The 22,588-nt window shown below is 42.8% G+C and overlaps 1 protein-coding gene across 1 annotated transcript in view; it reads left to right on the plus strand.

The window, feature by feature from the left end:
• The window catches only part of LOC138851308 (uncharacterized), a 37,916-nt gene extending 16,203 nt beyond the window's left edge, over window positions 1–21,713 (plus strand). The window contains exons 2-3 of the mRNA XM_070080306.1: window positions 14,614–15,786; window positions 21,708–21,713. Of these exons, the coding sequence (XP_069936407.1) occupies window positions 14,614–15,786; window positions 21,708–21,713 (1,179 nt within the window). The remainder of the gene's footprint in view (window positions 1–14,613; window positions 15,787–21,707) is intronic.
• The last annotated feature ends 875 nt before the right edge of the window (window positions 21,714–22,588 follow it).

The following is a 22,588-nucleotide window of genomic DNA, read 5'->3' on the forward strand; positions in this document are numbered from 1 at the left end:
CAGGAACCTCAAGCGCTCCCAGTAATTGAGGTGTTTTATCTCCGTTATGCAGAGTAGAAGTAAAATAGAAAGAGACAGGCGCTCCATTTACAGACGACGGAAAAGAATAACAGAGCGGCTAAAAGAGGTCAATATATCTGAAATGCGCAGGGAGACACTGGTCAGAGAAATAGCAAGCATCGAACTTAAGCTAAAAGAATCATTTAGGAGTCAGGAATCGCGGGAAGAACTAAAAGCCATAAATGAAATCGAAAGAAACCCAAAGTATTTCTTCTCCTATGCCAAATCAAAATCGAGAACAACGTCCAGTATTGGGCCCCTACTTAAACAAGATGGGTCCTACACAGATGACAGCAAGGAAATGAGTGAGCTACTAAAGTCCCAATATGACTCAGTTTTTAGCAAGCCGCTAACCAGACTGAGAGCCGAAGATCAAAATGAATTTTTTATGAGAGAGCCACAAAATTTGATTAACACAAGCCTATCCGATGTTGGAAATATAAACACAAATGCAGTATAATGTGATCCTTTATTGACAACGTTTCACCCACACAGTGGGCTTTTTCAAGTCACACACGGATCTACCTGGGGTTGGAAGGTACGAGAGTATTTATAGTCATGTTGAGGTCAGGTGGAGAATGCTGCAGCTGATGATCTACCGGGTGGGGTTATAGAGTCTTGGGTAGCTTGGCAGGGGTATTGGACAAGTTTTGAGTAGACCTTCTGCAGTGTTCTATGTTCTTATGTGGGATAGCGATGAAGAAGTTTCTTGGCGAGTGGTTCAGCTATGTTATAGAAGCCATTGTTCTGGTTGAAATTGTTGGTTGTAGAGATGAGCGATGATTCCAGGATTCTTCTGTATTGAGTGTTGTCTTCTGTGGCTATAAGTCTTGAGTTTCTGTAGTTAACTAAATGGTTGTGTGAATTGCGATGTTGTACACAGGCATTCCTTGTATCGTCAGTCCTGCTTGCATATTGGTGTTCTGAAATACGTGTTTGGAGGTCTCTTGATGTTTCGCCCACATATAATTTGTTGCAGTCATTACAAGGGATTATGTATACCCCTGCAGAGGATGGAGGCTTGTCCTGTCTACTACTGGTGATGTCCTTGATGGTCGTGGTTGTGGAGGTAGATACTTGGAATGATGTTTTGGCAAAGATGTTGGAAACATGTTTGGCAATGGAGTTGGTTGGGAGGACTATGTATCTCTTCTCGGCAGTGTCTTCTCTGGGTGTGTTGAAGATGTTTAATGCCCGCCGTCTGCAGTCTCTGATGAAGTGACGAGGATAGTGGAGTTTAGAAAATACTTGTTCAATTATAGTGCATTCTTCCTCAAGGAACTCATTGCTGCAGATTCTGAGTGCACGTAGGAAGAAGCCTATAATTACACCACGTTTGGTTTTGGTGTCGTGGTGAGAGTAGAAGTGGAGAAGATCGTTTTGGTTGGTGGGTTTTCGATAGACTTTAAAACGAAGTTCGTTGTCAGCTTTGCAGAGCAGAACATCAAGGAAAGGAAGAGTGTTGTCGACTTCTTCTTCAAGTGTAAACTGGATTGAAGGCTCGACCTGGTTGAGCTTGTCTTGGAGAGCTTGAACGTTGAAGCGTTTAGGAGTTATGAGGAGAATGTCGTCAACATAACGGAGCCAGGTGACAGACGAAGGAATAATGGTGGAGAAACGTTCGGCTTCTAGATGTTCCATGTATAGGTTCGCCAGGACTGCACTGAGTGGCGAACCCATGGGTAGTCCAAAAGTCTGCTGAAAGAGGTGATTTTCGAAAGAGAAACACGTAAAGCCAACACATAGTTCAACAAGGTCGATGAAATCGCTGGCTGGAATGGGAAGATCAAGTGAATCATCAATTTTCCTGCACAAGAGATCGATGGCTAGTAGACAGGACAAGCCTCCATCCTCTGCAGGGGTATACATAATCCCTTGTAATGACTGCAACAAATTATATGTGGGCGAAACATCAAGAGACCTCCAAACACGTATTTCAGAACACCAATATGCAAGCAGGACTGACGATACAAGGAATGCCTGTGTACAACATCGCAATTCACACAACCATTTAGTTAACTACAGAAACTCAAGACTTATAGCCACAGAAGACAACACTCAATACAGAAGAATCCTGGAATCATCGCTCATCTCTACAACCAACAATTTCAACCAGAACAATGGCTTCTATAACATAGCTGAACCACTCGCCAAGAAACTTCTTCATCGCTATCCCACATAAGAACATAGAACACTGCAGAAGGTCTACTCAAAACTTGTCCAATACCCCTGCCAAGCTACCCAAGACTCTATAACCCCACCCGGTAGATCATCAGCTGCAGCATTCTCCACCTGACCTCAACATGACTATAAATACTCTCGTACCTTCCAACCCCAGGTAGATCCGTGTGTGACTTGAAAAAGCCCACTGTGTGGGTGAAACGTTGTCAATAAAGGATCACATTATACTGCATTTGTGTTTATATTTCCATTGTGTCGGTATTTTATACCATTTATTCCTATCCGATGTTATCCTGACGCCAAATGACTTCGAACAGGTGATAAATGACATGCCCATGCACTCTGCCCCAGGGCCAGACTCATGGAACTCTGTGTTCATCAAGAACTGCAAGAAGCCCCTATCACGAGCCTTTTCCATCCTATGGACAGGGAGCATGGACACGGGGGTCGTCCCACAGTTACTAAAAACAACAGACATAGCCCAACTCCACAAAGGGGGCAGTAAAGCAACAGCAAAGAACTATAGACCAATAGCACTAACATCCCATATCATAAAAATCTTTGAAAGGGTCCTAAGAAGCAAGATCACCACCCATCTAGAAACCCATCAGTTACTCAACCCAGGGCAACATGGGTTTAGAACAGGTCGCTCGTGTCTGTCTCAACTATTGGATCACTACGACAAGGTCCTAAATGCACTAGAAGACAAAAAGAATGCAGATGTAATATATTCAGACTTTGCAAAAGCCTTCGACAAGTGTGACCATGGCGTAATAGCGCACAAAATGCGTGCTAAAGGAATAACAGGAAAAGTCGGTCGATGGATCTATAATTTCCTCACTAACAGAACACAGAGAGTAGTCGTCAACAGAGTAAAGTCCGAGGCAGCTACGGTGAAAAGCTCTGTTCCACAAGGCACAGTACTCACTCCCATCTTGTTCCTCATCCTCATCCGACATAGACAAGGATGTCAGCCACAGCACCGTGTCTTCCTTTGCAGATGACACCCGAATCTGCATGACAGTGTCTTCCATTGCAGACACTGCAAGGCTCCAGGCGGACATCAACCAAATCTTTCAGTGGGCTGCAGAAAACAATATGAAGTTCAACGATGAGAAATTTCAATTACTCAGATATGGTAAACATGAGGAAATTAAATCTTCATCAGAGTACAAAACAAATTCTGGCCACAAAATAGAGCGAAACACCAACGTCAAAGACCTGGGAGTGATCATGTCGGAGGATCTCACCTTCATGGTTAGTTTAGTTTAATATGTTTATTATGCACCCCATACCCATCCTGTGGGCGGTAGTCAAAAGATTACAGAGGTACATAATGGGTCCAGGGACTGGGCCTCAAAGTTTTGATGGCTGAGCAAGTTACAGAGGTAATGAATTCACAATTTACAAAGGTAATGAACTCACAATTTACAAAGGTAATGAACTCACAATTTACAAAGGTAATGAACTCACAATTTACAAAGGTAATGAACTCACAATTTACAAAGGTAATGAACTCCAGGTAGGTCTAGCCACAATCATGACAAGTTACAAAGGTATTAACAGATTATGGAGGTACACAATGGGTCCAGGGACTGGGCCCCAAAGTTTTGATAGCTGAACTAGGTACAAGGTAATGAACTCACAGGTTACAAAGGTAATGAATACTGTAAGAATGGTTACTTACGTTTATACATGGCTACAATCATGAACAAATTTTAGAGTAATGAGCAATTCACACTTCCACACCCGGTCACAACTGTAGTGAGTTATTGGTGCAAATATTGATTGTTGAGTCACACACACACACACACACACACACACACACACACACACACACACACACACACACACACCCACACACACACACACACACACACACACACACACACACACACACACATAAACACACACACACACACACATACACAAACTCATACACACACACACGCACTCATACACACACACACACACACACACACACACACACACACACACACACACACACACTCATACACATACACACGCACAAACAAACACACACAAACACACACGCACACACACACACACACACAGGAGCTTGGACTCGACCCCTGCAATCTCAACTAGGTGAGAGAACACACACACACATACACAAACTCATACACACACACCTTCAAGGACCATAACATTGTATCAATCGCATCTGCTAGAAAAATGACAGGATGGATAATGAGAACCTTCAAAACTAGGGAGGCCAAGCCCACGATGACACTCTTCAGGTCACTTGTTCTATCTAGGCTGGAATATTGCTGCACTCTAACAGCACCTTTCAAGGCAGGTGAAATTGCCGACGTAGAAAATGTACAGAGAACTTTCACGGCGCGCATAACGGAGATAAAACACCTCAATTACTGGGAGCGCTTGAGGTTCCTAAACCTGTATTCCCTGGAACGCAGGAGGGAGAGATACATGATTATATACACCTGGAAAATCCTAGAGGGACTAGTACCGAACTTGCACACGAAAATCACTCACTACGAAAGCAAAAGACTTGGCAGACGATGCACCATCCCCCGAATGAAAAGCAGGGGTGTCACTAGCACGTTAAGAGACCATACAATAAGTGTCAGGGGCCCGAGACTGTTCAACTGCCTCCCAGCACACATAAGGGGGATTACCAACAGACCCCTGGCAGTCTTCAAGCTGGCACTGGACAAGCACCTAAAGTCAGTTCCGGATCAGCCGGGCTGTGGCTCGTACGTTGGTTTGCGTGCAGCCAGCAGCAACAGCCTGGTTGATCAGGCTCTGATCCGCCAGGAGGCCTGGTCACAGACCGGGCCGCGGGGGCGTTGACCCCCGGAACTCTCTCCAGGTAAACTCCAGATGCAGCCCTGCCAGAAGACTCCTGTTTAGACCCATCAGTGTATATAACTTGTGATAACTTATTACTACCGGCTAGATGAGAAATTTCTTCTTGAGCAGTTGCTCTAACAAGAGATTTAAGGAAGGGATTACTAGCAATGAGCTTCTTGGGAGGGACTTGTAGGTATGTGATATTAAATGAACACATCTTCCTTGGAGGGGTGAAATGCTCTTGTTGCCTACAGAGATACAGTTCATGTAGGTTATAAAACTTAATGCAATTGCACGTTTTCACAATCCATTTAGATCTGTGTGTATTTACCTCTAGACTCTTGGTAAGATTCACTGTGACAGTGTCTGGTTCGTTTCTCAACATTCTAATACCGAGTACAGTGTTAATTTCAACAATCCTATCACTGATACTAGAAATACCAAGCTCCTTCCTCATGTTAAGATCTTTTGTAGATCTGGGACAGCCAAGAATAATCCTGAGAGCTTCATTTTGCATTAACTCCAAGGGTCGGAGAGAACTTTCTCTAGCTAATATCAACATGGGAGCAGCATAATCAATTAAGGACCTAACATAGGCTATGTACATCATTCTCACGATTCTCACATTAGCACCATAGTTGGGATTGTAGCCAGCAACAGCTTTGAGAGCATTTAGCCTAGCTTTGCATTTCTTGTTTAGTTGTGGTATAGTGGATTTGTTAAAGGGTACATCTACACCAAGATATCTGTAAGTTTTAACGTAGCTAATGATTTCACCCTGCAAATAGATGGGTGGGGGATGTCGTTTGCTTGTTAATATCTTTGTTTTAGAGGAAGATATTATGAGGCCTAGTCGATTACAAATTGCCTGAACTTCATTAAGAATGGTATTCATCTTCTTATGCCCTGTTGTATGGATCATGATATCATCAGCATAGCTTATAGCTATATGTTTAGGTGAGGCAGGTAGAGCATTTAGGAGAGCATTAATCAGAATATTAAATAGCATGGGACTAAGAACTCCTCCCTGCGGTGTACCTAAAGACATTTCTTTAGAATCACTTCTGAAGCCTTGGTAAAGGACAGAGGATACTCTATTTGACAGGTATCCTATTATCCAGCAGAGTAAGCTACCACCAATATTCATTTTGGCTAGTTCATGTAGTATAAAGGTTCTGTTCGCAATATCAAATGCAGATTTTAGATCAAGAAAAGTGGTAAAACTAGTAGAGGTGTGTGCAGTGAGAAAGGTGGAAATACAGTTCTGCACACTTTTACCTTTCATGAACCCATAGAGGTAGGGGGAAAGTTGGTGTCTGATTCTGTAGTACAGTCTGTTAAGCATCATTCTTTCAAAAGTTTTACAAAGACAACTAGTTAAGGAGATCGGCCTAAATGTATCAGGCTGTTGGGGCTTAGGGATAGGCACAATGAGACTATTGGTCCAGGAAGTAGGAAGAACGCCCTCAATGTAACTGAGATTATACAGTGCCAACAAAGGGTTATCAGGCACGTGCCTTAGAGTTCTGAGAATATCATAGGTTATACCATCCTCTCCAGGAGCAGTTGATCGACCTTTGGTTAATGCATTATCTAATTCATACTCGGTAAAGAGGCAATCACTCTCATCAATATTTTGGCTCATTAAATTAATCAGTTTCAACATTTCTTCAGAAGTACTCTCTAAATTTTTTCTAATATGAGATGGAAGGCTTTCATGCCTGGATGTTTTGGACCAGTCATTTATGAGGTCATTTGCTTTTTCAAGAGGAAAGGGATGAGCAACATTGCCAGTCTTTTTCCTGGTTATTTTATTTATACCTTTCCAAACCAAACTCAAAGGGGTGGACCTATTTAATCCACTAACAAACTGTTCCCATTCCTGTTGCCTAAGTTCTTCCTTTCTATTCCTTGCATTTGTTAGTGCAGCTTGGAACGTTCTGAGCAGGTCTGGGGTTCTACATTCACGGTATGCTTTACCAATCCTCCTAGCTGCATGTGTTAGATTGCGTAGCTGTGGATCATTATAGTATTTACATTGGTTTTTATTGTTATTTATAGTGGAGGGTCTTTGTTTCCTATTCCTGCCCACTTGATCTGTGAGAACACTCTCAATAGTGGTAATTAAATCATCATTAAATTTTTGTGTGCCAATGGGCTCGTAATTCTTATACCATTGATCCAAGTGGTTAATAAAGTTGTCTCTGTGTTCTCGTTTGAGAATAAGTTTCCTCCTTCTGTATTTAGCTCCTTGATTGCTGGAGATGTGATCAAGATTGACAGTTGTTAGTCTTGGGAAGTGATCAGATAGAAGATCATCAACTATGACAGAGTCATACATCGTATATGATGTATTAAATCCAAGACATAGATCTAGTATGCCACCATATATATGAGTAGGCTCAGTAGTGCCCACAATTCGAACATTATCATGCTCATTTAGCAATCTCACTAGTTTAGTTCCATTGGTGTTTGTTATAGACCCACCAATATTCTTATGTCTGGCATTAAAATCTCCAAGAATGATGGTAGGTTCACTATTGATGCGATCTGGTAAAGCATCAGGTCGAAGCTGGTTCGCTGGGGCATAGAGATTAAAAATGTTTATGGAAAAATCGCCTGCATATACTTTGACACCATGATACTGCATGTTAACTCGACTCTGCAAGGAAAGGAGTGAATGTGGCAAGTTCTTTCTGACATACATCACACAACAGTTGGTTGACTTTAGGTTATAAGCTGCATATCCAGGCAAGTTTGGTGGAGGTGCTCCATCTTTCAATCTACATTCCTGCAAACAGATGACATCAATATTCTTGGTTGCACTAATATGATGTAAGTGAGGCAACCGCTTCCTGATGGAAGCAATGTTCCATGAAAAGATTTGTAATGTATCCATTGTAGTGAGTTATTACAATCTCTTGCTCATAAGATGGTAAAACTATTATGCTTTGACTGCAGTGTGCAGACACTTAAGAGCAAATAGCATAGTTTGTACGTCTTTATCTTCAGGACCTTTATTTTTAAGCATTTTTCGGCATCTTGGCAGCCAGTTAAAAGGCAAGTCTTGAAGACAAGAGTCATGGGCTTCTTTCTCACAAATTGCTGGAAGCTGAACGGAGATTGCTGCACTATTGTACGTCCTGAGGGATTGTGATTCATAATGCATTATATTAAATGTATATCACCCTTGTTTAAGGGGTTTTATGTTAAGCTATGTATTGTGTTTTAAATAAAATAAAAAAATATATATATATAAATATATACAAGTAAGTTTGTGTGTATGTGTGTAAGTGCTCTAGGTAGTTCACTATGTCTCACGACTCGACTAGACTTAAACCAGTGACTGACAAAGTCCTCACATCAACTAACTTTTTGACCAACCTGGCAATCAGAACAGCTTGCTTGAACTATAAAACGACTGATAAGCCGAACAGCAATATAGCAAGCAATAGCAACACAATCAGAAACAAGGAGATAATATAACGACACAAAGTAGGGACCATCTGCAGATCCTCCACAAAAGTCACAAAACTCCCATACTCCTGCACCCAACATCTTGCTCCTGGGGGATTTCAACTTAAGGCACCTAAAATGGAGGAATATAGCAAATAATATTGTTGCAGTAATAACACCACTACGACAAGGTCCTAAATGCACTAGAAGACAAAAAGAATGCAGATGTAATATATACAGACTTTGCAAAAGCCTTCGACAAGTGTGACCATGGCGTAATAGCGCACAAAATGCGTGCTAAAGGAATAACAGGAAAAGTCGGTCGATGGATCTATAATTTCCTCACTAACAGAACACAGAGAGTAGTCGTCAACAGAGTAAAGTCCGAGGCAGCTACGGTGAAAAGCTCTGTTCCACAAGGCACAGTACTCGCTCCCATCTTGTTCCTCATCCTTATATCCGACATAGACAAGGATGTCAGCCACAGCACCGTGTCTTCCTTTGCAGATGACACCCGAATCTGCATGACAGTGTCTTCCATTGCAGACACTGCAAGGCTCCAGGCGGACATCAACCAAATCTTTCAGTGGGCTGCAGAAAACAATATGAAGTTCAACGATGATAAATTTCAATTACTCAGATATGGTAAACATGAGGAAATTAAATCTTCATCAGAGTACAAAACAAATTCTGGCCACAAAATAGAGCGAAACACCAACGTCAAAGACCTGGGAGTGATCATGTCAGAGGATCTCACCTTCAAGGACCATAACATTGTATCAATCGCATCTGCTAGAAAAATGACAGGATGGATAATGAGAACCTTCAAAACTAGGGAGGCCAAGCCCATGATGACACTCTTCAGGTCACTTGTTCTATCTAGGCTGGAATATTGCTGCACACTAACAGCACCTTTCAAGGCAGGTGAAATTGCCGACCTAGAAAATGTACAGAGAACTTTCACGGCGCGCATAACGGAGATAAAACACCTCAATTATTGGGAGCGCTTGAGGTTCCTAAACCTGTATTCCCTGGAACGCAGGAGGGAGAGATACATGATTATATACACCTGGAAAATCCTAGAGGGACTAGTACCGAACTTGCACACGAAAATCACCCACTACGAAAGCAAAAGACTTGGCAGACGATGCACCATCCCCCCAATGAAAAGCAGGGGTGTCACTAGCACGTTAAGAGACCATACAATAAGTGTCAGGGGCCCGAGACTGTTCAACTGCCTCCCAGCACACATAAGGGGGATTACCAACAGACCCCTGGCAGTATTCAAGCTGGCACTGGACAAGCACCTAAAGTCAGTTCCGGATCAGCCGGGCTGTGGCTCGTATGTTGGTTTGAGTGCAGCCAGCAGCAACAGCCTGGTTGATCAGGCTCTGATCCACCAGGAGGCCTGGTCTCAGACCGGGCCGCGGGGGCGTTGACCCCCGGAACTCTCTCCAGGTAAACTCCAGGTAAACCAGGAGGCAGCTCTGATGAAAACTCACACTCACACGAGCTTTTAAATCTCTGCACAAAATTCAATTTAAACCAGCAAATAATAGAGCCTACTAGACTGGAGAATACACTAGACCTCATCTTCACTAACAATGATGATCTGATACGAAATGTCACCATATCAAAAACAATATACTCAGATCACAACATAATTGAGGTTCAGACATGTATGCGTGGAGCCCCAGACCGACAAAATGAGACTAGTCACGAGGGAGCATTCACCAAATTCAACTTCAATAACAAAAACATAAAGTGGGACCAAGTAAACCAAGTCCTAACCGATATAAACTGGGAAGATACACTAAGCAACACAGACCCCAACTTATGCCTAGAACAGATTAACTCGGTGGCACTCGATGTATGCACAAGGCTTATTCCTCTAAGAAAAAGGAGGAGTAGATGTAAAATAGAAAGAGACAGGCGCTCCCTTTACAGGCGACGGAAAAGAATAACAGAGCGGCTAAAAGAGGTCAATATATCTGAAATGCGTAGGGAGACACTGGTCAGAGAAATAGCAAGCATCGAACTTAAGCTAAAAGAATCCTTTAGGAGTCAGGAATCGCGGGAAGAACTAAAAGCCATAAATGAAATCGAAAGAAACCCAAAGTATTTCTTCTCCTATGCCAAATCAAAATCGAGAACAACGTCCAGTATTGGGCCCCTACTTAAACAAGATGGGTCCTACACAGATGACAGCAAGGAAATGAGTGAGCTACTCAAGTCCCAATATGACTCAGTTTTTAGCAAGCCGCTAAACAGACTGAGAGTCGAAGATCAAAATGAATTTTTTATGAGAGAGCCACAAAATTTGATTAACACAAGCCTATCCGATGTTATCCTGACGCCAAATGACTTCGAACAGGTGATAAATGACATGCCCATGCACTCTGCCCCAGGGCCAGACTCATGGAACTCTGTGTTCATCAAGAACTGCAAGAAGCCCCTATCACGAGCCTTTTCCATCCTATGGAGAGGGAGCATAGACACGGGGGTCGTCCCTCAGTTACTAAAAACAACAGACATAGCCCCACTCCACAAAGGGGGCAGTAAAGCAATAGCAAAGAACTACAGACCAATAGCACTAACATCCCATATCATAAAAATCTTTGAAAGGGTCCTAAGAAGCAAGATCACCACCCATCTAGAAACCCATCAGTTACACAACCCAGGGCAACATGGGTTTAGAACAGGTCGCTCCTGTCTGTCTCAACTATTGGATCACTACGACAAGGTCCTAAATGCACTAGAAGACAAAAAGAATGCAGATGTAATATATACAGACTTTGCAAAAGCCTTCGACAAGTGTGACCATGGCGGAATAGCGCACAAAATGCGTGCAAAAGGAATAACAGGAAAAGTCGGTCGATGGATCTATAATTTCCTCACTAACAGAACACAGAGAGTAGTCGTCAACAGAGTAAAGTCCGAGGCAGCTACGGTGAAAAGCTCTGTTCCACAAGGCACAGTACTAGCTCCCATCTTGTTCCTCATCCTCATCCGACATAGACAAGGATGTCAGCCACAGCACCGTGTCTTCCTTTGCAGATGACACCCGAATCTGCATGACAGTGTCTTCCATTGCAGACACTGCAAGGCTCCAGGCGGACATCAACCAAATCTTTCAGTGGGCTGCAGAAAACAATATGAAGTTCAACGATGAGAAATTTCAATTACTCAGATATGGTAAACATGAGGAAATTAAATCTTCATCAGAGTACAAAACAAATTCTGGCCACAAAATAGAGCGAAACACCAACGTCAAAGACCTGGGAGTGATTATGTCGGAGGATCTCACCTTCAAGGACCATAACATTGTATCAATCGCATCTGCTAGAAAAATGACAGGATGGATAATGAGAACCTTCAAAACTAGGGAGGCCAAGCCCATGATGACACTCTTCAGGTCACTTGTTCTATCTAGGCTGGAATATTGCTGCACTCTAACAGCACCTTTCAAGGCAGGTGAAATTGCCGACCTAGAAAATGTACAGAGAACTTTCACGGCGCGCATAACGGAGATGAGAGTAAGACACATGTGCAACATCTGGGTATCTTTATTGTAGACGTTTCGCCATCCAGTGGCTTTATCAATACAAATTCTAGGACATAACTTGAAGACAGTAGAACTATGTACAGAAGATGAGGTAATCAGTCCCTCAACCTAGGAGTAGGTGCGAACAGCACCATAGTCGTGGAGATTCTGAAGCAGAAGAAAGAATCCTGGCGCTTATATAGTAACGTCAGGTGAAGCAGACGAGGGCAAATTCACTGGTAGGCGGGATTCCCCAGTGGAAGTAGGTCCTTCCCAAAGAGATGGGTTAGTTGTAGTAGTAGTTGTCGTAGTCGTGAAGGTTATGTACATGTCCTCAGAATTAAGATTCCATGATGTTGCAGTGTCTGACAAGTTGTGTACGAATGGTATATAATACCGACAAGATGAGAGTAAGACACATGTGCAACATCTGGGTATCTTTATTGTAGACGTTTCGCCATCCAGTGGCTTTATCAATACAAATTCTAGGACATAACTTGAAGACAGTAGAACTATGTACAGAAGATGAGGTAATCAGTCCCTCAACCTAGGAGTAGGTGCGAACAGCACCTCGTCTGCTTCACCTGACGTTACTATATAAGTGCCAGGATTCTTTCTTCTGCTTCAGAATCTCCACGACTATGGTGCTGTTCGCACCTACTCCTAGGTTGAGGGACTGATTACCTCATCTTCTGTACATAGTTCTACTGTCTTCAAGTTATGTCCTAGAATTTGTATTGATAAAGCCACTGGATGGCGAAACGTCTACAATAAAGATACCCAGATGTTGCACATGTGTCTTACTCTCATCTTGTCGGTATTATATACCATTCGTACACAACTTGTCAGACACTGCAACATCATGGAATCTTAATTCTGAGGACATGTACATAACCTTCACGACTACGACAACTACTACTACAACTAACCCATCTCTTTGGGAAGGACCTACTTCCACTGGGGAATCCTGCCTACCAGTGAATTTGCCCTCGTCTGCTTCACCTGACGTTAGATAAGATAAGATAAGATTTTTGTTCGGATTTTTAACCCCGGAGGGTTAGCCACCCAGGATAACCCAAGAAAGTCAGTGCGTCATCGAGGACTGTCTAACTTATTTCCATTGGGGTCCTTAATCTTGTCCCCCAGGATGCGACCCACACCAGTCGACTAACACCCAGGTACCTATTTGCTGCTAGGTGAACAGGACAACAGGTGTAAGGAAACGTGTCGAAATGTTTCCACCCGCCGGGAATCGAACCCGGGCCCTCCGTGTGTGAAGTGGGAGCTTTAGCCACCAGGCCACCGGACGTTACTATATAAGCGCCAGGATTCTTTCTTCTGCTTCAGAATCTCCACGACTATGGTGCTGTTCGCACCTACTCCTAGGTTGAGGGACTGATTACCTCATCTTCTGTACATAGTTCTACTGTCTTCAAGTTATGTCCTAGAATTTGTGTTGATAAAGCCACTGGATGGTGAAATGTCTACAATAAAGATACCCAGATGTTGCACATGTGTCTTACTCTCATCTTGTCGGTATTATATACCATTTGTACATAACGGAGATAAAACACCTCAATTACTGGTAGCGCTTGAGGTTTCTAAACCTGTATTCCCTGGAACGCAGGAGGGAGAGATACATGATTATATACACCTGGAAAATCCTAGAGGGACTAGTACCGAACTTGCACACGAAAATCACTCACTACGAAAGCAAAAGACTTGGCAGACGATGCACCATCCCCCCAATGAAAAGCAGGGGTGTCACTAGCACGTTAAGAGACCATACAATAAGTGTCAGGGGCCCGAGACTGTTCAACTGCCTCCCAGCACACATAAGGGGGATTACCAACAGACCCCTGGCAGTCTTCAAGCTGGCGCTAGACAAGCACCTAAAGTCAGTTCCTGATCAGCCGGGCTGTGGCTCGTACGTTGGTTTGCGTGCAGCCAGCAGCAACAGCCTGGTTGATCAGGGGCTGATCCACCAGGAGGCTTGGTCACAGACCGGGCCGCGGGGGAGTTGACCCCCGAAACTCTCTCCAGGTAAACTCCAGGTAAACTACTTAATCTAAGTTCAGCATAAGAAAATCCCCGACTGTGACAGTACACAGATACCAGTACAAATTAGGTCAGAAGCTACAGCTCAGGACCTGGGTTTCTCAGTGTCAGTGCGACACACAACCTCAGTACAACGTCGAAAATCACTAAGACTAGACAATGTTCTGTGAACAAAGTTCCACAGAACCAACAACAAGAAAATGACAGAGACGATCTTCCAACAAGGGCCCACAAGAGAGTGGAGTTTGGGGTGTCTTGCCAGAAGAACGTCCAACCGACAAGAGAGAGAGCAGTCCAGGCAGACTACTCCAGGCGAGGTGTGAACACCCCCCCCCCCCTTTGATCATGTGACTCCGTGCTGCTGCTGCCCAGCAACACCAAGAAGCCGGCAGGGAAACGAGCAACGAGCGATAATTACAGTCATATTCATCTCTCAGCCTTTGAGTAGAGAGGACGTGTGCTACTGTTGCCCCCTATAGTTGACCGGTGGCAGTTTTCATTTTCATAACATGGTGGCAAGGTGCCGCGTCAATACTGTGTGTATTGAATTGACCCGTGAGGCTGTGCTTGGACCGTCAACGGCACTACTATTGCCTGCAATAATTTGTGATACCTATGGTATTGCCAATGAAGACTTGTACGGTGTGGCAATGAATGACGTATCATGGATCTTTGTGAAGTTCTGCTCGGCTCATGTTTATGAGGAGGTGGTCGACAAGTTCCAGGAGGTTAATCTAGTGGTTAACTCCGCAGTGTCAGTCAAGCTACATGATGTCTCCCACTATTACACATGCAGACTATGTGCAGAGTGCAAGCCAAACTTTCATCAGCCAGAGAAAACTCATCTCATAAAATCCACCCAGCCTTTCGAGAGACTGAATATAGATTTCAAAGGACCTCCACCAAGCATAAATCAGAATAGATATTTCCTTAACATAGTAGATGAATATTCAAGGTTTCCCTTTGTGTTCCCCTGTGCAAATGTGGCTGCTTCAACTGTTATTAGTTGTCTTTCACAGTTGTTCTCTATTTTTGGTATGCCAGCTTATATCCATTCAGACAGGGGATCCTCGTTCATGAGTAACGAACTTCAGGAGTTTTTGGCTAGCAAAGGTATTGCCTGCAGCAGAACAACAAGCTACAACCCTCAAGGCAATGGTCAAGTGGAGCAGTTCAATGGTACTATATGGAAGGCAGTTACAATGACACTGAAGTCGTGCAATCTACCTGTTGAACACTGGCAAACTGTCCTACCTGATGCTCTTCACTCTATTAGATCATTGCTGTGCACAGCTACTAATGCAACCCCTCATGAAAGACTCCTCGACTATTCATGTCGTTCCTCTACGGGAGCCTCCGTGCCCCATTGGTTATGTCATCCTGGACCCGTTCTCCTGAAGAGTCACCGTAGGATGAACAAGACGGATCCTTTAGTGGAAGAGGTAGAGCTCCTGCAAGCTAATCCACATTACGCCTATATTCGCTACCAAAATGGTGAAGAGACTACAGTATCTATAAGACATTTAGCCCCAGTTGAAATCCCCATTAGTGTGGTATCTCAAGATACACCAATAAATGTGAAAAATGCTTCGTTTTCTCCTGGAAAGCCCCTTGAGACTACCCCTACAGAAATAGAGGATTCTGCTCCAGCAGTTAGTCAAACCCCACTGGAAAATATTGAACCTGGTGAAGAGGCCCAAGGGCTACGAAGGTCGGGACGTGTACGTCGCCCACCTAACAGTTTGGGAGATTACTGTCTCTGATATTTTAGAAGGGGGAGATTGTAGTGATACTGCTCCTGTGGGGAGCAGCAACAGGATAATACTGCACCACCTCTCGGGGCCCTTAACAACAACAACAGTTTGGTGTGTGTCATGGGTGTCAACACATGGTGTGTGATTCTCTTCTTTTATATCAATATATTAGTGATGCAGATTACATGGTGAGTTTAAATATGTGGCCTGTAGTTATAACTTTTCTCTTGACATATGCAAGACATCACCATCCCTGTAGAAGCAGTTATTAGATGTACTAGTCATTATATTTTGTTGTTGCAGAAGTACTATGAAGATTCTATGTTCAATAAAGCCTAGAGATAAGGCCTGTGTTTCTATCACAACAACCACAACATGCCATAATTCACTATATAATAGTACGTTTGTCGCAATTACTCTTTGGTGCAAAGTGAGATTTGCAGACCTCAGTCCTCCTAATCTTTTTAACACACTGTCCACGGCCCTCACTGAGTTCACCTCACGTGCCACCAATGGATCACAAACATACACAATCCCACATATCTTAAGCTGGTCCACCATGCTCCACCTACCCCTCATGCCCCCACTCATTTGGTCCCAATTTCCCACTGCTATGAACTTAGTCTTCGTAGCATTAATTCTCATCCCTGTCGCCTCTCCAAACACGTCCACGATTCCTTCCACCTGCTGCAAGTCTACACCACCTCCTACCAAGACCGATGTATCATCTATGTATCCCACAATACCAGGCCACCCATCGCTCTCATAACCCCCCAAATCCCCCAAAACTCTAGCCCACACCGCCCTATAAAAAGGATCTTGAAAACACACAAACAATAATTGTGAAAGGGGACAACCTTGCCTCAAACCCCGACCCATCTGAACTGGCACATCTAACTTTCAATTGACCTGCACACGCATAGTCGCCCCTGTGTATAAAGTCTGTGCCCAAGAGATGATTTCACTCCCAAAACCCTGCCAACGCATGAACTGCCACAAAGCTCCTCTTTCTACACTGTCATTTGCCGTAGCCAAATCCAAAACTAAAATCCCTCGCCCCCCCCACCCGACACCTGTCCCATTTCTATGAAACCATGAATCATCCCGTGATCTTCAAACATAGACCTGCCTGGTATCCCATATTGTCTTCTTCTTCTTCTGATGACCAGAGCTTTGGTAAGATGGGGAAGGAAGAAGGATGGGTAAGGATGGAAATATTGGAAAAGGGTGGGAGGGGGGGAGAGGTAGGATATAAAAGGTAAGTGGCCCAACCACTTTGGTGCAATTTGAAAAGTGTGTGTGAATTGATAAGATATTCTTTAAGGGGTATAATACTAACCCATCAGAGTCACATAGATATAATAGGTATATAACTACATGACTCTGAATTGGTAGTACTTATACAAGTTGCAATTGCTTTTTTTTTTTTTTTTTTTTTTTTTTTTTTTTTTTTTTTTTTTTTTTTTCGCGAGTGCACAACGGATATTTATACGACAAAAAAGGCAATATTTTCTGGCCAGTTTATGAGCTCGTGACAATAGCTTCTTAATGGTGGTGTCCAACAATAGTCAATAGCATAATTTTACATTAGAAAGTTATTTAAGATGTCTCCCTAATTGGGGGCGATAATTTTCTCAGTATACATAGAAAGGTTCTGGTAATATCCAATCTTCTTCATCAGGTAAGTTGCTCAAAATCATGGGTCGAGGGTAATCATCTTTATGAATAAAACGACGAACCCTCTGTGGGAGAGTCATTCTTTGAGTCCTGTGAGGTGGAGTATTGATGGTGTAATCGGTGGTATTTATCACTTGTATAGGATGTTCTCTATCTGGCATGTATAGTTCTTGCATTGTATAAAGTTGTTTCTTTTTTAGGGTGTCAAGGCGTACATTTATGGCAGAAATATCTTGTTGTGTGTGTAAATCTGCCATTTTAACTCTGTCTCTCCTCCTGGTATCGGTAATAAAGCGAAGAGCTCTATTCTGGACCCTTTGTAACCGTAGCATGTTGGTCTTTGTTGTCAATGACATTGGGACACAAGGGTATTCGAGTATAGGTCTTATTATCATTTTATACAGATGTTTTTTGACATGTTGAGGGGCTTGATTGAATCGAAAGAGTCTGCTAAGACCGGCTTTGGCTGTGTTGATCTTTTTAGTTACATGAGATGTTGAGTGGAGCAGCCTGTCTATTTCATATCCCAAGATCTTGTTAGGGTTTCTAATGGCTACAGGTGTACCTCTGATGGAGATACCCCCTTTATCTTCGATGGTTGATGCAAAACATCCTATCGTGCTAACAAGGACCTTGTCAGGATTAGTCATAATTCTCCATTTCTTCTCCCAGTTAGATGTTCGACGAAGTTCAATATTCATTTTTTCTATGACTCTCTCATACTTGTATTTTCCTGTTACTGGAGTTGATGAGACGACATGAATAACATCATCTGCAAACTGTGTCACAATTGTGTCATTAAACTCTGGTTGAGGAAGGTCATTCACATAAATGTTAAACAGAAGTGGACTGAGACAAGAACCTTGTGGGACACCAGCCGTCGGTATAAAAGGTTCTGTCGACTTGCCATGAAAGGTGGGAATGATTTTTCTTTGAGTTAAGAAATTATATATTACTCTGAGAAAAGTCCAGTTATGGTCTGGTAGGTCAATGAGTTTGTATATAAGGCCATCATGCCATAAGCTATCAAAAGCTTTATGAACATCTCTGGTGGCAATTAAGGCAAGATTGCCCTGCTGTTTTAGACTTGCTACAGTGTCAAAAATAACATTTATTGCATGATTGGTACTTCTATGTGTTCTAAAGCCAAATTGTTTTTCAGTAAACAAGTGATTAAACTCCATATAGTAATTCAATCTGTTGGAAATGACTTTCTCAAGAACTTTTCCAGTGACTTCAAGTAAAGATATTGGTCTATAGTTCCCAGGTTGGTGGATGTCTTTATTGGGCTTAGCAAGAAAGATCATCCTAGCAGTCTTAAAAACAACTGGAAAATGTCCTGAGGCCAAGATGGCATTAAAGATATTTACCAAGGACTGTTTGCAATTTCTAGGTAGGTACTTTATTTGTTTCATTGTTATTCCAGAGAGGCCAGGGGCTCTATTTCTCATTTTTCCAATAACCTGACTTATCTCTAGTAATGTAATAGGTCTAGTAAGCGGGTGGGTATCTTCAAGAGTTGAAGTATCGATGGTAGGTAGTGGTTGTAGATCATCCAAGTTCTCATCTCTCCATTCATTTACTAACTGATAATGATTATTATTAAATTGACGACTGTTATTATGAGAGAGAATTTTCTCCCATACATCACCCATCAAATTAGCCTGGTCCTGTGGATCGTCAAGTTTAATTTCAACATCTTCATCATCCTCATCAGTGAAGGTATGAATTAGGTAGTTAGGAGGCTTGTGCTTTGCCCCTAAAAGTTGTCGGATCTTACTCCAAAATTTTGCTGGTTCACGTTTATATTGATTAGCTTGAAGAACTAAAAATTTCCATATGTCTCTTTTGTGTTGACTAATCATGTTAATTAATTCGTGCCTTAATCGGTGCAGTGTAGCTGCTGGTGGTTGTCGCGTTTGAAGATGCCTTCGACATTCTGCTTGATAATTTCTTAAAGTGTCTCTAATTTCTCTAGTAGGTTTATATTGTTGGTATATCTTTGTGGAAGCTAATTGGCAAGTTGCATTGGTAGCTTCAATTATTCGATTGTGCAGGGACCTGATTGCATCATCAATTGCACTGGAAGGTAGATTTTCCAAAGACACAATTTCATCCTCACCCAGATATGCCCTGAAGGGGTCAAATCCTAGGGTGTTAAGATTGGGTTTAGGAGTTACAGGTATTCTAAATGGAGAAGTTTGTAGTTGTATTATAACAGGGATATGGTCAGATCCTACATTTCCACCAGGAGATATACGACAGTGAAAGATGTCACAGTCTCTGTTTGTCAGTACTATATCTGGTGTTCCTGGATGAGGTCCAATGTACGATTTGAAGAATGGGCCTTGAAATGACAAGTTTCTAGCTGTCATGATATTAAAGAGTTGTTTTCCTTTTAAGTCACCCAGTGGAATACCAGCTCCACAGTTGAAGAGGGCAGGGTGATGAGCATTAAAATCTCCAGCTAGAATTGTTGGAATATTTCTGCTTAATATCCTATGTAGAGGAATTGACTCTATATATGGCTGTCTCGGGGGAAAATATCCAGTTCCTATTACTAGTTGTCCATGCGACGTTGTTAGTTCTATTGCAAGAATGTTATCTTCATCCAAATGAATATTTTTAAATGTATATCCTAATTTAACCAAGATGGCTACACCACTAAACGGTCCTCTCGATTTCTCCACAGTACAGTATCCACGTAATTTAATATGTTGATCAACTCTTGCAGCTGTCTCGTTCAAAAGTATAACATCGGGATTATAGTTTACCTGGAGTTTACCTGGAGAGAGTTTCAACCTCAAGAAGGTAACGGTTATTAAAGAAATGTTGAACATTAAGTTGGAAAATTGTAATCCCCATTATTGCTTATTCTTCGCTCGTACACTGCGTTCTGAACGCCTGCAAGTAATGTTATGTGTTGTATCTACACTATTCCTGCTGGACTCGTCAAGGGGAAGAGGGAACTTTTGCGTGGATGCTTGTGTATTAAAAATGCCATCATCTTCACTAGAGGCAGTAATATTAACAGACTCGTTAGAATCATTAGAGTCGTTAGAGTCATCATCATAAAACTGAGGTATGCTATTCTCAGTTTCAGGAAGCAGAGGCTCGTGAGAGTTAATGGGAGACTGTGTAGGCTCCAAGGGAATATTAGATCGGCAAGGTGAGTTACCTTGGGAAAGTTCCTGTTCAACAGGATCAGCTACAATAGCGGAAGAGTAGGCACCACTTTCTGGGGCATTGTTATGTTCAGGTGTTGACTTATCGGGTTGAGAGGAGTTGTCAACCTGGGTTTGCGAGGAGGGCGATCCCTGGGCCAGGAATGACTTAGGCTTATTTTTAGATGTAGAGTATGGTACATACTTCTTGTTATGAGAAGGCTGGGTCATAATGGCCTTCACATTTTCAGGGATAATGATGGGAGTGATCCCATTAGCCATTAACAGATCATTCAAAACACGAGAGCAGAGTTGAATATCACCACCTGCTGTGTCTTTGGCCACCAAGTACATTAGTTGTGCTCTCGTTATATCCCCGTCTGTGGATACCTGAGACACATGAGATGCGACTGAACCTTGTTGTTGTGTCTGTTGTAAGTGAGGGTTAGATTGGGGCGCTCCAAGAGGGGCAGAATTCCAAACATTGGAACCATTGGTAGAGACCTGAGGAGTCCCACTTGATCCAGGCAGAGCTGGGAAGGAAGTTTGGGACATGGTTGGCGGTGCCTGGGGAGTGGTCTTCTTAGAAGTGGATAGTTTCTTGGCGTCAAGAATTTTCTGCATTTCCTTTTTTCTTTCTGGACAAATAGCAGAAACAGCATGATGTTTTCCATTACAGAGGACACATTTAGGTGTATTTTTATTGGTACAATCACGATAGGAATGTTGGCCAGAGCAAATGCTGCAAATTTGCCCTTGTGTGCTGCATTTGTTGTTGTTATGACCAAAGGCATAACACTTGAAACATTGTGTCACACTGACAAAAACGTTCCATAGAAATTTGGTCAGATGTGCATCTGGTACTGAAACATTTGAAGCCATTTTGACACACAAGTTTGGCCTCCTCAGGTGTCTCGAGTATTAATTTTAAAGTTACCTTATTGTTGTTGTGATTCGAGAATTTGTGTGCTTCTACAGCCCTAAGGTCAGAATTCTCGGCATTAATGTTATCAACAGTTTCATTAACAGTGCTTTGTTTCATAAAACTGTTGATTCTGGCCACAAACACAGTCCTCTGAGCTTGATAGCTGTCAGGTGCAACTGGGATAACACCAGAAGTCTTCAGTTTATCCAAGACATCATGCTTTAGGAGTTGAAGTAACTCATCTTCCGAAGAGAGGAGAAGTACTGCTCCAGCGTGGGTTTGAAAAACATCCACTGGAGCAACAGTTGAATTAGAGCAAATACATTTGAGAATGTCTTTCATGGACATTTGATTTCCAACAATGCGTAATCTTACACGAATCCTCGCCATGATGCCTGGGAAGGTGCATCTGGCAGAGGAGTTGCTTAACAAAAAGGTATCTTTCCTTAATGTTAGCCTAACATCCTATTTCAGCTGACTTATGAAGGTCAGCCCCTAAGATAGCCTGCCCTCGAGTAGTGAGGGGAAAGGGCCCAAGGCAAAGATCGGCTGGATTTTAAAAAACCACACGGGCTACCAGATGGTCAAAATGCCTTGTGTTAACTCGCCAAAGCGAAGTTGCCGAAAAATAAGAAGATAGGACAGTCAGAAGGATAGCAATGTATGTAGTGTGTTAAGTGTGTGGGCCAGTGTTGATGTATGGGTGAGGGGAGGATGGGGAAGGATGGGGGGATGGGGATGAGAGGGGTGAACAAGCAAGCAAGTCACCGCCTTACCCTCTTGATGGGATGGGGCTCGAAGTGACTGCAAGCAAGTCTCCTCTCAGCTCTGATGAAGAACTACTCAGGATAACCCAAGTAAATTCTCGAGCAACAGTGTTCAGAGTTGCTCAGCTGAAGAGCGGGAACGACGACGTCTTCTCTCCACGGTGGCT

The sequence above is a fragment of the Cherax quadricarinatus genome, unplaced genomic scaffold, assembly GCF_038502225.1.
Source record: "Cherax quadricarinatus isolate ZL_2023a unplaced genomic scaffold, ASM3850222v1 Contig299, whole genome shotgun sequence".
NCBI lineage: Eukaryota > Metazoa > Arthropoda > Malacostraca > Decapoda > Parastacidae > Cherax > Cherax quadricarinatus.